Source organism: Lingula anatina, chromosome 10, assembly GCF_051362555.1.
Source record: "Lingula anatina isolate TDL-2025a chromosome 10, LinAna3.0, whole genome shotgun sequence".
In the NCBI taxonomy this organism is placed as follows: domain Eukaryota; kingdom Metazoa; phylum Brachiopoda; class Lingulata; order Lingulida; family Lingulidae; genus Lingula; species Lingula anatina.
This window is the reverse complement of record NC_141776.1, coordinates 12,623,762-12,639,274: the sequence shown is the minus strand read 5'-3', so window position 1 is coordinate 12,639,274 and position 15,513 is coordinate 12,623,762. Positions and strand designations below refer to the sequence as shown.

Here is a 15,513-nt window from a genome sequence, read left to right as displayed (position 1 = left end):
TCGTATTCTGTTATTTTGCTAACCATGGAATACTATTAAGATTTTTTTAGCTTAAAAGCAAATTTGTGGCAGGCGACACCTATTATTTTTGTCTTAAATTTTACGTTTCGCGTCCATTCAAAAGAATGTGCATGAACACGTTCAATATTTATTTTGGCACAAACTGTTTTTCCGTTCATCATACTAGTGCAGTATAATGGGCAGGTAAAGTAAAAATAAAAATCTCTTAGATTACAACATTTACATTGAACGACCATTTATTGGTTACTGAAGCAAGATGATAATGTACAATGAATCTTTAAAAAACACCCTTAATGCAGACAATATATGAGTTTACGTGTAAAACACTATACAAACAATGAAGCGTTTTCACAAAGACCGCGGCATACGTGTACCACGCATCACATAAATCCTGCAAATGGAACTAATAAGATTATGCAGAATTTTATTATTTTTAATAAAACTGATTTGAGTCAAATCTTAGCTTCTTTGTGAGTGTGAGGATGGCAGCATGTTAAATACACAAAAATGACAATGATATTAGCAACTGCATGTACACCACTAAAGATAAATTCACGAAATCGAAACCTGCCTGTACATGTAGGTATTAACGAAAGGCAATTCCAGACTGTTAATCATTCAATATATAAGGTGACCTGCAGGCAAATTAAAAATGCAAAGTTACAGTAGTAGGAATAGTACACATGTACGGTACATGTACAGCCACGTCTAATGTACCCTCTACCAGGTCCGCAGATTAATTAAGTGAACTTTCCTCTATATAAACACAGTGGAAAAATGTACCACGAGTTACCCAGAGACATATCTTTGAATAACTGGTGAAAAACTCAACCCGTGTCCCTAATAGAGGGCACGTTAGATACAGGCAAATCTAGATTGCAAGTCTTCTCAGATCGAGGCCCATACAAGCAGGTCCAGACTGCAGGTCTACTACTGAACTAAGAACCCGTTAGGTCGACGTTTAGATTGTAGTTACTAAGTATGCCAGTGTATCTATCTTTATTCACATACAGACAAGTCGAGATTTCAGAGAGAAAGGGCACCCAGTATAGGTCGATTTTCAAACTATTACACATACATGTAAATCTAAGGCAGTGCTTGCTCTACAAGTAGATTTATTCAGACAAACTAATTTGATTTATAGCAAGGCAGTAAGCTCAACAAAATTTCAACCACTACACGCATTAGTCTAAATTTTGTCTTGAAAGTTCGCAGATGTCAAACTATGCTAGTGAAATCTTCTTGTGGAAAGTTTCTGAGTCACATTATTTACCTTAATATAACATATTTAGCAATCAGACAGGACAGAGAAAAGTGGCTGCCATATACATATAATTCAGAAATCAATCAAGACAGCCCTATTACTTCCACTTTAAATCTTCTCATATTCTCCACTTTGTTTAATTGTCTCACTATATTTATTCAATAAGCCGGCCAAATAAGACACACCAGTTTCCCAAATATTTTTGCAACATTCAGTTTCACTTTTTCTTTCAGACTACAAATCCCACAGCAATTAAAGTACATGTATTTTGATGTCTGCTTCAGGCACTTGAGAGATATTCAATCCCTTTCTATATCTTTCCTTTTTTGTACACCAAGTCTGAGTAGGATGGCAAAAAAAAATTATAATAATAATTAAAAAATAAAAGTTTAAAACAATTCGATCTTATCTGTGTAAAATTAAGATTGTACACAATCTAAGAAACCCACCTGAAGTGGGCCAAATCAGGTCCAGGTTTGTCATTTTAAATTAGTACTGGTAACTGCTACTTGTACCAAGCCTGTTAGAGTGTAACATACAGGTATGAGCTGACTACTTAGCACATTTAGGTCAAGTTCAATACTCAGCACATGTAGGTCAAGGTAAACATAGCACAAACAGATCATAGTCAACCACTGGCCTACAGAATTGCTATACATATCATTAGAGCATGGCCACTACACAGCAAATATAGTTCAAGGTCAGTACTCATCATATGTAGGTCAAGGTAACCAAATAGCACAAGTAGGTTCAACTACTTAATAATTAGGCAAGAGCATGAGGATGAAGCTAACTTATCAGCCATTTAAATATGATCTAGAAAACAAGGCCACAACCCGAAATTAGTGGGTCGATTTTGACACTGTTGAAGTACCAGGTATATGAGTTGTACATATACCGACGGTACATACACCAAAGTATATAGAGAGAGTATAAACACAGGTCTATGGGTTGAGGTTTCCGGTTATTACTGCTGCTATACAGTGCTAGTGGAGCCTGTGGCACTAATAACATTGAATAAAGTTAATGATGACCTGCTGCTGCTGGTACTGAGGCGGTCCTCTTCAGTGATCACCTGGGGGAAGAGAAAGAGGATTTGCATATCATTAACATGTCATTTAGATCACATTTGCAGATGTGTGTCATTTAAATAATGAAACGGATTCAATAAAAAGGGTTATAGTAATCTACGTTCTACTAAAGTACTAGTGAGAACCAGGTGCCTTACACACACAAACAAACACAGACATAAAAAGTTGCTACCAGTATCTTCCATTTCTTACCCTTTCCTGCATAATTTCTGATAACCTGTCCTTCAATTCCTTGAAGCCGTGTTTCAGACTCTCGTGGTACTCATACTGTTCAGAGAGAATTAGACCCGCGTTCAGCTCCACTGCATCTCCACAGGCCTCAACAAAATGTCTAGAATTGAAAGAATAACAGATTTTCCAGACTAAAAAAAGCAATTTCTTAATAAAATTATAATTTGTCCTAAATAAAACATATTTATTTAAAATAACAACTGAAGTAAAGTAATATCTACAAGCCTGCTAGCTTAGTAACTTGAACTGTTCACTGAGCCTTATGATCATACTGTAATCAGATTATGTAGCCATTTGGTTAATTGATAAATAAATCAACAATTAGATTTATAAATAAATAAATAAATAAACTGACCTGTACACATCCTTCAGCTTGTCCACCTTGGACTTTGGACACCTGCTCCCTCTTGTTCTGTCCAAAAATGCCTCCGCGTACGCCAATGGCCCCGCGTTCACCTGGACGCTAACGCTGCCCTGGAGCTTGAGCTGCAACTTCTTCAGGTCTGGAGGGTTCAGATTGACTACCTCTCGAAGATCAGCAACTTTGATTTGCATTTCGTCAATGGCAACCTCTATTGGTGAGAGTTCCAGTTCATGGGCGTACGCCACCTGGATGCGTTTCTTGACATAAGGGAATGTATTGTTTGCTGCCAAAAGACAAATTTATGAGTCTTATTTGCAGTTTTACATTGGTTCAACTCATATAAAAAATATTTTGGTACTTACTAAAATTTTGACAAATTTTCAATTAATGGCGTAAAATTCTACAAACTCTGATAAAATCAAATTTACTTCAAATAAAAATTGACAAAGAAATCAAATTCCAAAGTGAATTAAAAAATCTAAAGAACAAGAAAATTCCAACACAAAGTTCTTGACTGCATTACTTCTATAAATAAATATAATATATAATTTTATTTTGACCAACTTGTGAGTATGGTACGCCTCTTCCACTGTTCCTCAATGGAGCCTCTTGACTTCTTGGGATCTTTTGTAAAAGGAGTCTCAAACATGAATTTTCTGATATTGTTATTCTTTTCAAAGTCTGTTTGCCTGTTTTCTAGCTCTGCTTCATCAAAATAAGGTGTTACATACGTGACTTGGATGTAAGCATATTTGCTATCTAAGTCTTTTGGGTTAACCTGTAGAAAAAAATAGTGTCAAACATCATCATTACCTCTGCTACTGCAGGGTGTTACATATTTTCATTGGTGGACAAATCAAGATACCGATATTTCAAAATTTTGACCAAATATTCAGGATAGACAGTTCTAAGTAATTGAGTTGGTAAAATTTTTTTTAACTGATTTAATAAAATTGCCTTTCAAAAAGTGACTTCGGTCTATATTGAACCCCACAGTGACATACAGACATAGCCCCCTGCCCCCTTGAATCAAATCAGTTGCCAAGATGTAGACATACACATGTATCAAACTAAAACATTTAAATATTTTTTCAAACTTTATTAAATGTCCCATATGCACAAGAAACCGTCACTGATGGAACCTACTTTGTTAGAATCCATGATGAGCTTCACATTTCCTTTGCCGTATTTCTCAGAGTACAGCCCCTTTAACCTCTCACAGATCTCTGGCAGTCCCGTCACCTTGGGCTCCTTGTAGATATAAACCTTGCCATCCTCTTCTTCAAACAACTGGAAGAATAATGAAAAAGATCGTACAACTACTTATTAACACTCTACATTATCCTTTAATAATGATACAATTATCCTTTAGCAAAATAGCAGGCTTGCCACAAACTAAGTTTTCAGCAAATTTGCTGCAATTTTGCTTCAAACTTTCAAACTTTGCTAAGGGATATGTTATATTGTATTGCTAGAACTTTCCTTGTATTGTAAAAAAAAAAGTTTAATCTTCTTCCACACAAACTATTGATACAATTTTTTATACAATACTTTTAGATGTTTTAATTTTTTTTAATTATTGGCTAACTGTCAAAAACTTTCCTTGGTAGACTTTCCTTTTCTTAAAGCTCCCAACAAATATCATGAACTTCAAAGCACTGGAAAGACATCACTTCTTTCTTATCTCATAATATTACCTGAGATTATTTTCCTTGATATCTGATAAATAACTTACCTGTCCAAAGAACGCCACCCTGAAAAACTTTCCCAGCAGTCTCTTCCCCGTCCGCATGACCTCCACAACCTTGTTGTATGCTGCGCACAGTGTGTCATAACATTCCGCTAACCTCTGGAAACCATGATAAATAAATAAATAAATGAAGGAATTGATACATAAAATTAATAAGTGAAGAAATGAATAAATACCTGCATGTAAATACAGCTAGGAACAGTCTCCAGTGCCCCACGGCATATGTGCGGCTATTCCTAGCTAGGTGACCAGTCCATCATTTATTACAACACACTTTATAATGCCACAGCTTTCACCTGTCATACCTAACCCATATTACACACAAATCTAATGACCTTTTAAGATTAAAAAAATAATAATAATAAAACATCATTTAACATACAACCAGACTTACAGCATAATCTCTTTTGGCCTCGTAGACAGGAATGATGAGTTTATAGAGTTCTCCTAGTATCTCGTATCTCTCTGCCTGCTCCATGTGCCTGGCACATGTCTCCAGTATATCCACCAGTGTGTCCTGAATCACAGGAAATAATAATAATAATAATAATAATAATAATAATAATAACTGATTATAGTAATGATTATTATCAAGTTTCCAGTATGCCCACCTAACCTCCTGAAACACACACACAAAAAAAAAAAATAAATAAATAAAAATAAAAAAAATAATGATATATATAATAATTCTCCAAAAATGTTACTGCAATATAAGAGATGCAAAGGTTATAAAAACAATAATTATTATAAATTGTTTTAAACATTTTATTTTCTTCACAAACACTATAACAAGAGAAGCAGGTGTATCAACTGGGCTTTGAGGTCACTGGTGCATGTGTAGATCTCCACCCACAGCAGAGAGTGTTAAACACCATGAATATCATCTCTGCTGTACTACACAATACATTGGAAAGATACCTTCTAGCATGAACCCCTGAAGTGATCAACTACACAGTAAATGACTTATAATGACATTTTTATCATTTTATAATGCAAAAAATAGCATTCCCTTTTAATATTTATTAAAAACAATGATAATGAAGCTGGGGGGGGGGGGGGGGGGGGGGCTAAAGTGTCTGTTAACTTTCTTACCACTGAGTACTGTACGTCTTGCATGCCTGTGTCATCTTTGATGTCATACTCTTCCTCGGAGACATTAGCAGTGATTCTCTTGAACACCCCACAGCCTTCTGGGTAAATTTCTGAAACACATCAAAACATTAGATTAACTTCTTATATAATTCAACTGTGGAAATATATAAGTTAAAAGTGCCTTGTTAGTAATTCCTCCTTTAATTTTCCTCATTCACCCCTTGCCCTAATTAAAATGACGTGGCCCATTTCACCAGTAAAATACTGATCTCTCTCTCTCCATCTTCTATCTTTTTTGTCATTGGGCTTTTAAAATACAAATCAGACCTTCCATCTATTCAAGATAACCAAGTAATTGAACATATTTCAATCATCTCTATATTCAATACATCTTATTTCAAATTTAGGATAAAAGGAGCCTTTTTTTTTTTCATGCAACAGGAGGTGGGTGTACACAATTCAAGACCTAAATATTTCCATGCTTGCATTGTTCTTGTTTTTGCAAACATGATTCAGGTGGGGGTGGGAGAGGGATACAAAATGACCCTTGTTTGACTAAAAGGGGTGCAAAACCAAATCCATCAACATCAACAACCAAAACCAAATAGAGCATTCCAAAAATATACATCTAGTCAAAAAACGCTGAAAAAAAATTTTTAATGGGTCTGCAAAAATACAAACATGGGTAAATGATATGAACTTATTAAACTCACTGTCCAGCCAATTTATATGGTACGTATACTTTTAAATAAATGCACCTTTAAGACGTAAACATGTACTTACAAAACATCACAATAGATGCAAAGCAGGAATAGGGGTACATGTACAGCATTTCTACTGAACTGTATATTCCAGGGGGAAAAACATGCAATGAGGGATACATATATAGCAATTCTACAACACTGTACAAAAATATATACTATATACACTACAAAAGTTGCGTATATGTAAAATAATTTACACAGACAACGTGAATATTGATACACTATTTCATTTAATTTAGCAAATGTATTTAAACTTTATAAAATCTGATGATCCGAATCGTTCAACATAAATATAAAGCCCCTCCAAGGAAGGGGAAAAAAGCTTAGAGTTAGATTTGCTCTAAGAAGCATGCAAAATGTGGTATTTGATTTTCATTTTGGGCAAATATTCATGCATTTTGCAGTTAGAATATTAAGCTTTCAAATTTATATCAGTTGAACTTATTAGGAAAACCCAAAACATGCATCATTTTATATCATTAAACTATGCCTTGTTCATTTAATTAGGAAGTTGTACAGTGAGTACTACTTAAAACATGCATATAAAAAGATTTCACAATACACATTTTACATTTGACTACAATAACAATTCAAATTTCTTTTTTTAACTTGTTAAGTTGATCATGTGTTAATCGAAAAAAAAATAACAAGCTTTTTGTAGTTGTAGAGCATTGAGAATTGTGCAAATCTCTAAATATAAAATAATGATATCATTACATTTGTTTTTTTTTTAATTTTTTTAAGTATCTAACATTACAGGTATTGTGCAAGCATAATTATTTCAAAAAATTATTTAAACATGAAGCACAACAATCAACATTTTTTTCAGATAAGAAAGCAAAACACAACAAACACAATATTAGCATATATTGAGTAATGCAAAACACAATATCACAACCATCACAAATAAAAAGGAATAATAGCCCAACAACTCAGGTTTACAGTTTAAATTCAGTTCTTAAATGTCAAGATCAGAGGAAAATGTTTTCAAAAGTATTATCTTCCAAGCAACAGACTACAAATCAAAGCATTCGTTTGTCAAAATGAAAATGTTTAAGCTTAAATATCATATATTTGAGCATGCCTTTCATGAATCATTGTCTATTCCCCCCTCCCATCTCTTAAGCAGCATTCAAATCATTTCTCATAGAAAAGTCTTAGATCTCACTTTGGGAAGGTGAAGCTCAATTTGCAGTCCCACGCTGTGTAACTCCACTGTGATTACACACAGTCACTGTGATGGTTTTAGTGAAATTATACACAGTGAGGGTTTGCAATCAAGCTTCTCTCCCTTAAATAAAAACTTAAACTATTTTTTTCATAAAGTGATCTTAATGCAGCTTTATCCTATATCTACCCAGTACTAATCAAGATCCGTGATCAAACTCACACCTTGTAACATCAGTAAATAGATGATCTTATAATATTAACCAATGATTTCTAATGAGTAGATCTCCTCCAAGATGTATCATGGACATGAAACATTTGGAATTTTGAATTGCCTCAACATTATATTTAATTATTAAAAAAAAGGGGATAATAAACACCAATAAAGGGTAAGGACCCAGTCCTGAAAGCTGCCAAGAATTCAAACTAGTAACAATCTGTGACAACTTTTTAGACTGCTAACCTTTTGGTAAGCCAGGGCCTACGAATCGACTAGCCCGAAACAGAAACGGTGGACAGTTAATGAGCAAATTTTAATACTGCCCTTGCCAGCTTCCACAAATTTACCCGCATTTAAAGGGGGGGCAGTGGGTGATGTTATATGGAATGATATAGAATATCAAAACCTACAGCATCAGAACAATTTGGGATTTGGGTAAATTTAATGAATATTCAGTATAACAATAAATCAAAAAGAGAAATAAAATAATGCAAGTTAATATTCCTGATCCCAAACTGTTGTAAAAAACTGAAGGGTCCACCACCAGAAAATGTCTTGAAGGAAATATGTACCAATTGTTTGTTTGATCAAAACATATTAAATACATTTGTCTTGTCATACCAATTCAAATTATACCAATAATAAAAATCAGGAGAGTTAATTTGCACTAAGAATGCAGCTTTGAGTAATTTTGGTATTAACGATAATTAACCTTTTTTAAAAGAGGAAAATCAAACGATGTTTTGAAGCATTTTGCTTGCAAAGTGGTACAACATATTTTTTACTCTTTTCAGATGCAGTAAGTCAGCATACCTCAATCTCCGAAACCTGATACTAAATAAGTTCTTGGTCAAGAAAAGAGGAAATTAAAGGTTATAAAACTGCCTATTATTTTCAGACTTGAGACATAACTTTTGAACTTTATTATATATATTTAAAAAAAATAAAAAAAAAAATGAAAAAAGCCCAACATTACTCAAATCAAAACACCCTTTATGAATGCAACTCTCCTGAATTTTTAAAAAACAAAACCTACAAAACCAGCTACCACTACAACAACTACTGATAAGGTCCACATATACAAGTTATACAATTAACAACTACTGCAGGCGGACAGGAAGTACAAGCTGATAGATAGGTGGCAGCACCATATAGCACTTACTCCGTAGCTTTCCTGACACAGCGAAGAAAAAGACAAACAAGAACACAAAACATATAAATTGTGAGCGCTTTAAATATCTTAACAAGGAGGTACCCATAGTGCTCACTCATGCGTGCACGCACGCACGCACGCACGCACACACACATACAAACAGGGACTGTCAAGATATGCTTGATATACAGAGTATAACTGATATATTTTCCAGTTTATTTTTTGGCACATTCAGCACTGCAGTACAAATAAAACATCTAAACTGAGGTTTTAATACATGTATATCCCTTTTGAAAGATTCAAATGCTGAGATTTAAATTTTTAAAGTGCTTGAAATTGAAGAAAAATATAAATATTGATATAAAATGTAAGTAAGAAAGTATGACAATAAATAATATGATAAAATTGTTACTCAAATATGCCCAAGACAAGACAATCTCTCAGATAAGTTAAATTAATGATCAATCAAATTCTTCATATTCAATATGTGACTATATACTGCAACAATAAAATTTGCCATAATTATATTATGTAATATAATGTCTAAAATATAAGGAGTGCATGTATGTCTTTCAAAGCATCACACATGTACATACATGTTCTGTATGTAAAAAAACTTTCAGATTGCAGATTTTATGCAAAGCTTCCTTTTGACTTGAGAAAAAAGTTTCAAATATCACCCATTTCAAAAGTGAAAACATCAGACAGTAGTATCTTTCACATTCAACTTCCTTTGTGTTTTGAAAAGTCAATATAAGAAGTAAATGTGAAAATATAGTGAACAAACATACCTCTTCTTTTCAAGTATTCTGCAACTAGAGCGGCAATGTGGAGATAGCAATATGCAGCCTGAAAGAAAGTAGTACGCAAATTTTTCTTATTTCTAGTAATTTAAAATCTGTTTATTTCTTTGTACTGCTGCATACTGTATTTTAATGTGCCCCATTTTGTTTCTTTAATAATCATATTGAAAAGCATGCATACCCCTTTGCAATCTGCCTTGAATTGTAAAGTCATTATCATTTTACTTGATAAAACAGCATGACTTGCTCTGGGGCATTTGGTCTAAGCTTGTGAAGTTAATTCGATATGAAGTATAATCCGAATATGCAGATAATGGAGTTCAAGATAAAAATGTGATGACAATCTATTTGGAACATAAGAGGGTTCCATCACCACAATTTATCTTCTCTGCCCATTAATAAAACAAAACCCTACTGGTCACTGACCTCAGAATAATTCATATGCCGAACATGTATTTTAGCCATGTTTTCTAGCCATGTTTTCCTGAGTTCGGGCGTGGCAGCGTAGGACTTGGCCAGGCTGTACTGAAGGTCCACCAACATTTCCGGGTCATTCTGGTGCTCCTTCATCTGTGCCGTCGCCATCAGCACAGTCCTGATCCGCTTGGTCAGATCCTTAACCTCGGCAGGGAAGTTGGTTCTCTATAAACGGAAAAGTTTGAGCTAAAAATTGTAATTATGCTTTGGTATTGACCTCGTAAAAGTCTCTGAACATTTAACTTCTGTATGAACAATTACTTCTTCAGAGACAAAATAGGACTGGCTGCAGCCATTTGGTTAGCATTTGATTGCCCTCTCCCCCCTCCACCACTCTACCAGTACAAAATTTCAACATAGGACAACCTAAATGACACTGTCCACAATCTTTTTAAAACAACTCATTTCTACGTGGGTCATGACCTACGTTTACTTCAGACTTGGCCCTTATACACTGTACTTGATCCATCACTGTTTGTGACCACAAAAAAGTTTTTGCCTTTGGAACCATGGTTTGATCATTATTCATAATTTGTCATTTGTTTTCTCAAAATGTCAGACCTAAGGGCAAGAGCATCTACAGCTATTACATTAACATTGATAGTTTATTTAGCTGAATGAAAGTAGTACTTAAACTGGCTAATGAAAATTAACTTTTTTTTTTTTTTTTTTTTGGGGGGGGGGGATGTTTATATTTACCTTGATTTGTTTAACATTTTATTTTTGCTGAATTATTCATCCTTTTGACTAAAATAATTTGTATCGAAAAGGCTAGATAGTCACTCTTTATGATTGTCCATTCCATGCAGTTGAAAAGAAAACAGACAATATGTGCCACATCAATTTCCATTCTTAATGTTATATCATATGCATATTTTTACATTAACAACGACTATAACCCTGACCCAATTAAATACTTCACACTTGCATCTCTAACACAAACTTTCACACAGAGAACTGAAATCAATAAAAGCTGAATGGAAGAAATACACCATGAAGAATTGCACAAAATATTCAATAAGAACATCTTATTCAGCTGGTAAAACAAAATCTATACCCTCTGCAACATGTGTGTCATTCACAAAAATGGCACTTCATATCCGCAAGTACATAACTTACAGTGTAGCCCTCTTGAATGTAATTCAAATACCCTGGCACAGAAAGGCAATATTTTAAACCTTTTTTTATTTGGCAACTGATTCTAAATGCACCTTGGATTAAATAGTGAATATTACTCACTTCATGCCAAAGATTTAGTATCATATTAATCAATCTAGCAAGGCTTATAGATCAAGAAAAGAAAGGCTGCATTTTTCTCACATTACTTAGTTTTTCCCCTGCTCATTATTGACAAATAAGAAACAAAATTTCTTTCTATCAATTATCAAACAAAAAACCCAACACTTTTTCTCCCTCCGTTCACAGATAAGAAGGAAAAGTCTTAACAGCTTATATACCAGTCCCCTACTCCCCTCATACACTGTACATGTGCATATATTCCAGTATACATCTTCCTATATGCCAATACCTAAAGACAGTGTTTAATTAATGAGAATTCAATGCAGAGGGAAAGGGGGGGGGGAGGGGTTGGGTATAAATTCTAACACCACTTGTAATATTTGGAAGGTTGGGGCTTGTAAACTCTAATCTCAGAGTTGGGAAGGGAAGGGGGGCGGGGGAGGGCAAGTAAGATGGTCAGAGATGCAGCTGGTAGGTGATGAATGATATTATACTGTAGTTCACAAGCAGTATAAGAAAATTGGATGGAAAAGTATTTATGTGTGTGCATGCTTGTGTGTGTTTTCGCCTGCATACGTGTCTTTGAGTATTTACTAAAGATTTACATTCTTATGAACTTTTCCAATAATAACAAGAGTTTGGAGCAATACTTATATGTAGATACTTACAAAAATCACATGCACTTTTATACACTTACATGTATATCCTACAGCCTACAGCAGCATATAGACCCTTCATGTCTTCCCAACCACCACATTATTACTGTTATTTACAATACAGTATTATATAAGATCAGTATCCCCCTCAGTGAGCAAATATTTACTGTGGACTAGTTACTGCTGTCTGTTGTCCCATATACCCTGTACTGCCTAGTGTGTTATACTCCAACTATAGAGGGTGAATTGCAAATAAACTGATTGCAATCATGCTTAGGATGGCAATCATGCTGAGGATTGCAATCAAGCATCTACACCATAATATCTGAACTACTAGTGGTATAGTAATTTTAGCTTAAATTTTTTTCTGAATGCAACCTAAGTCTCCCCCCCCCTCCCCTGGTTACAGAACACATGTACCAAAATATGAACTATAAATGAACAAAGAGTGTACACAACTGGTTCAAAATTGCCTACCTTTTTTTTCTACCTTCCTTTGTTTTGACTGCCAAAAAGTGTTATTCAAATCATCTCATTTTTAAGCTGTGCCTCAAATAAGTTCCATGTCAAATGTGTGTAGCACCCTCGTCATTGAATTCTCTGTATTATTACTTCAAATTATCTTTTTCTAATATTTCACTCTTTCAAGATTTGTCACGAAAATGTTATTTTTAACAAGAAACCAACTCTCTTTTCCAAACTTTTTAATCAACACTTCAATTTATTAATGAAATCCATTCTCTGAGGGGAAAGGGACTTTTTATTCATGTGCAAATTTATTGAGTAATTACCATATTATGCACACTGCCTTTAATCAGATGTTTTAAGCAGACTGTCACCTGTAGACAGGGACCCTCCCTTGATCCTTAATAACCATTTAACCTTCACTTCATATATTGTCTGAAGATACGCACAGGATGCTCCATGTGTTAAACTGGTGCATTGCATAAGTGAAGAAATTATCATTTGTCACTACTTTGTTGGTGGAGGGTGCATGTGCATTATATATTTAACAAAGACACGACCCATCCTGTGGAGACTTTCCATTGTGTTAATAAGGGGTAGGGGTAGGGGTGGAGGTGGGGATGGGGTCAAGGAGTGCAGGTTGGAACAGTTGTATATATATATATATATATACATACAGCTGGATATATCCATTGGAATATAGGTCACATAAAGCTTGCCCTCATGTGAACATGATATTAAAATGCATCATAACTTAAAATCTCCCCATCCCCCCCCCCCATCCCATCCTACATGTCCCATTTTTACCTGCATGCATTTTTACTTTCCTGCATGAATGTATATGCCTGCACCCCTACAAAAACAACTATTTACAAGGAAGTTTTTAGGGTTGTTTTGCTCATGCATCTCCCAAATACAGAATATGTTCCCCAATTCTTACTGTGCCTTTACATACATTGTGCATATTATGTACAAAAACGTGTGTGTGTGTGTGTGTGTGTGTGTGTGTGTGTGTGTGTGTGTGTGTGTGTGTGTCAACTAGTATGAACCCTATCCACTGAACCTTCATGTACAAATATACCACACTATACACCCATTCTCCTATACACCTCTACACTACATCACTACATTCATTCTCCTATATGCCTCTACACTACATCCATTCTCCTATATACCTCCTTACTACAAAGTACCACTTGCTTATAATTACATGTACATACACAGCAGGCACATCTGTAAGCCTAACCTATACATGTGTACAGTCTAACCTATATATGTGTACAGTCTTCTACCATTATTCCCCTACCTTCTCACTCCTGTGGTCTCTCCTCCCTAGCTATTGCATCTCTACTACATTTGTATGTGAGAACCCCACCACTGACTTGTTTGCATAACAAACAACCCCAGTTTTGTGCTGCAGCCGAAAACTTCACATTTGGCCTTTCTGTTTGTCTGTTCAATAATGTAACTGCCTGTGTACTATAAAGTGCTTAAATATTTCTGTTGTTATTGAATGGGGGATCGAGTCCTGATAAAAGGGGTCTCTTTTTAATATCACATGGGATTTATTGAAATGAGCGTATGACATATATAAATGAGACCAGGAGTCTGATACATAAAAATTAAGTCTAAGGTCAGTTTTTGGGGCTAAAGCCAAGTTAGACTTAGTTGCATTTAAGAAATAAGTTAAAAGTTTGCATACCTTGTTTTTGATATATTTCAATTGACGCCCCTTACAAACTGAGATATTTAATCTCAGCAATAACAGCAGCCCATTTAGGTATGTCAAATACACCTGTTCTGGGTCAATGTTTCTTCAGAGCTTTCAGACCAATATCACAAAATAGTAGTGGGTTATCAGACTTTTGCAATCTGGGTTTAGTCCAAGAACTTAAGATTCACTGCTTCTTCAGAGGACTTCTCCTTAATGACATGATAATGGAACTCCAATCTGCTATCACGTATATACATAATTCTACCCAGCCTGTATCAACTAATAAATGGGTAATACATCATATACAGACTGCATTTCTTTACATTCATGTATCTAAGCTCTGTTTGGGATAACTGTACCTTATTCTTAGATATGTAGCATAATGCATGTTAGAAAGAAAGAAAGGCATTTTCCCCATTTCAATTAGCAAGCTTTCTCTTTACTTCCTGGTCGCCAAACCTTCCCCTATATCAGTGACCTCTGTTTACATGTTGCCATGGCAGCAAAGTCCTCCAGTGCTGCAGGATGCCTTTTATCTAGGCTAAGATTAAAAACTAATTTCACATCCACAATATTGTTATCTGACTCTTGAAATGAGGAAATGATGGTATTTTCATTGTAATGTAATTGTATTATATTAAGTGGCTGGGTTAATGTTATGAGTTTTTCATGCATTAAGTGTTAACCTTTCTTCTTATCCTTCTACAGGCCACTGGATGGCAACCTCAAACCCAGATTTCAGCATTTTCTGACAGAGCTATTAACAATCTTTCAAAAATAATCATTACTAATTTGAAACAATTTTTACTCTACTAAATATGAGATTAACCTTAACATGAAGCATCTTTTAATATACATACCACGGGGCTGATATCTAAACAAAAGGATTGCAGGGACCGATATAATGAATGAGACGGAGTGACTGCCACGTGCGAAAGATGGACAGGAAATTAGCCAACTACTCGCAGAAAACCACTGACCCATGTCCCTGTCAAGACACACGCAACCACAAACCATTCACGTAGATGAAAATGATTGGACG

General features: G+C 34.9%; 1 protein-coding gene across 15 annotated transcripts in view; it reads right to left on the bottom strand.

Moving 5' to 3' along the window:
- Nucleotides 1–239: 239 nt before the first annotated feature.
- LOC106179218 (dedicator of cytokinesis protein 9) overlaps nucleotides 240–15,513 on the bottom strand; it is a 92,422-nt gene continuing 77,148 nt past the window's right edge. For 12 of the 15 annotated variants that reach the window (XM_086997671.1, XM_086997672.1, XM_086997676.1 and 9 more), the window contains 11 exons: nucleotides 10,347–10,562; nucleotides 9,909–9,966; nucleotides 9,127–9,138; nucleotides 5,814–5,923; nucleotides 5,116–5,238; nucleotides 4,707–4,820; nucleotides 4,118–4,261; nucleotides 3,536–3,749; nucleotides 2,963–3,254; nucleotides 2,569–2,707; nucleotides 240–2,360 (listed from right to left, as the gene is read on the bottom strand). In XM_086997671.1, coding sequence (XP_086853797.1) covers nucleotides 2,262–2,360; nucleotides 2,569–2,707; nucleotides 2,963–3,254; nucleotides 3,536–3,749; nucleotides 4,118–4,261; nucleotides 4,707–4,820; nucleotides 5,116–5,238; nucleotides 5,814–5,923; nucleotides 9,127–9,138; nucleotides 9,909–9,966; nucleotides 10,347–10,562 — 1,521 coding nt within the window. In that variant the 3' untranslated portion in view covers nucleotides 240–2,261. The remainder of the gene's footprint in view (nucleotides 2,361–2,568; nucleotides 2,708–2,962; nucleotides 3,255–3,535; nucleotides 3,750–4,117; nucleotides 4,262–4,706; nucleotides 4,821–5,115; nucleotides 5,239–5,813; nucleotides 5,924–9,126; nucleotides 9,139–9,908; nucleotides 9,967–10,346; nucleotides 10,563–15,513) is intronic. The other 3 variants (XM_086997673.1, XM_086997677.1, XM_086997686.1) reach the window with 1 other exon arrangement.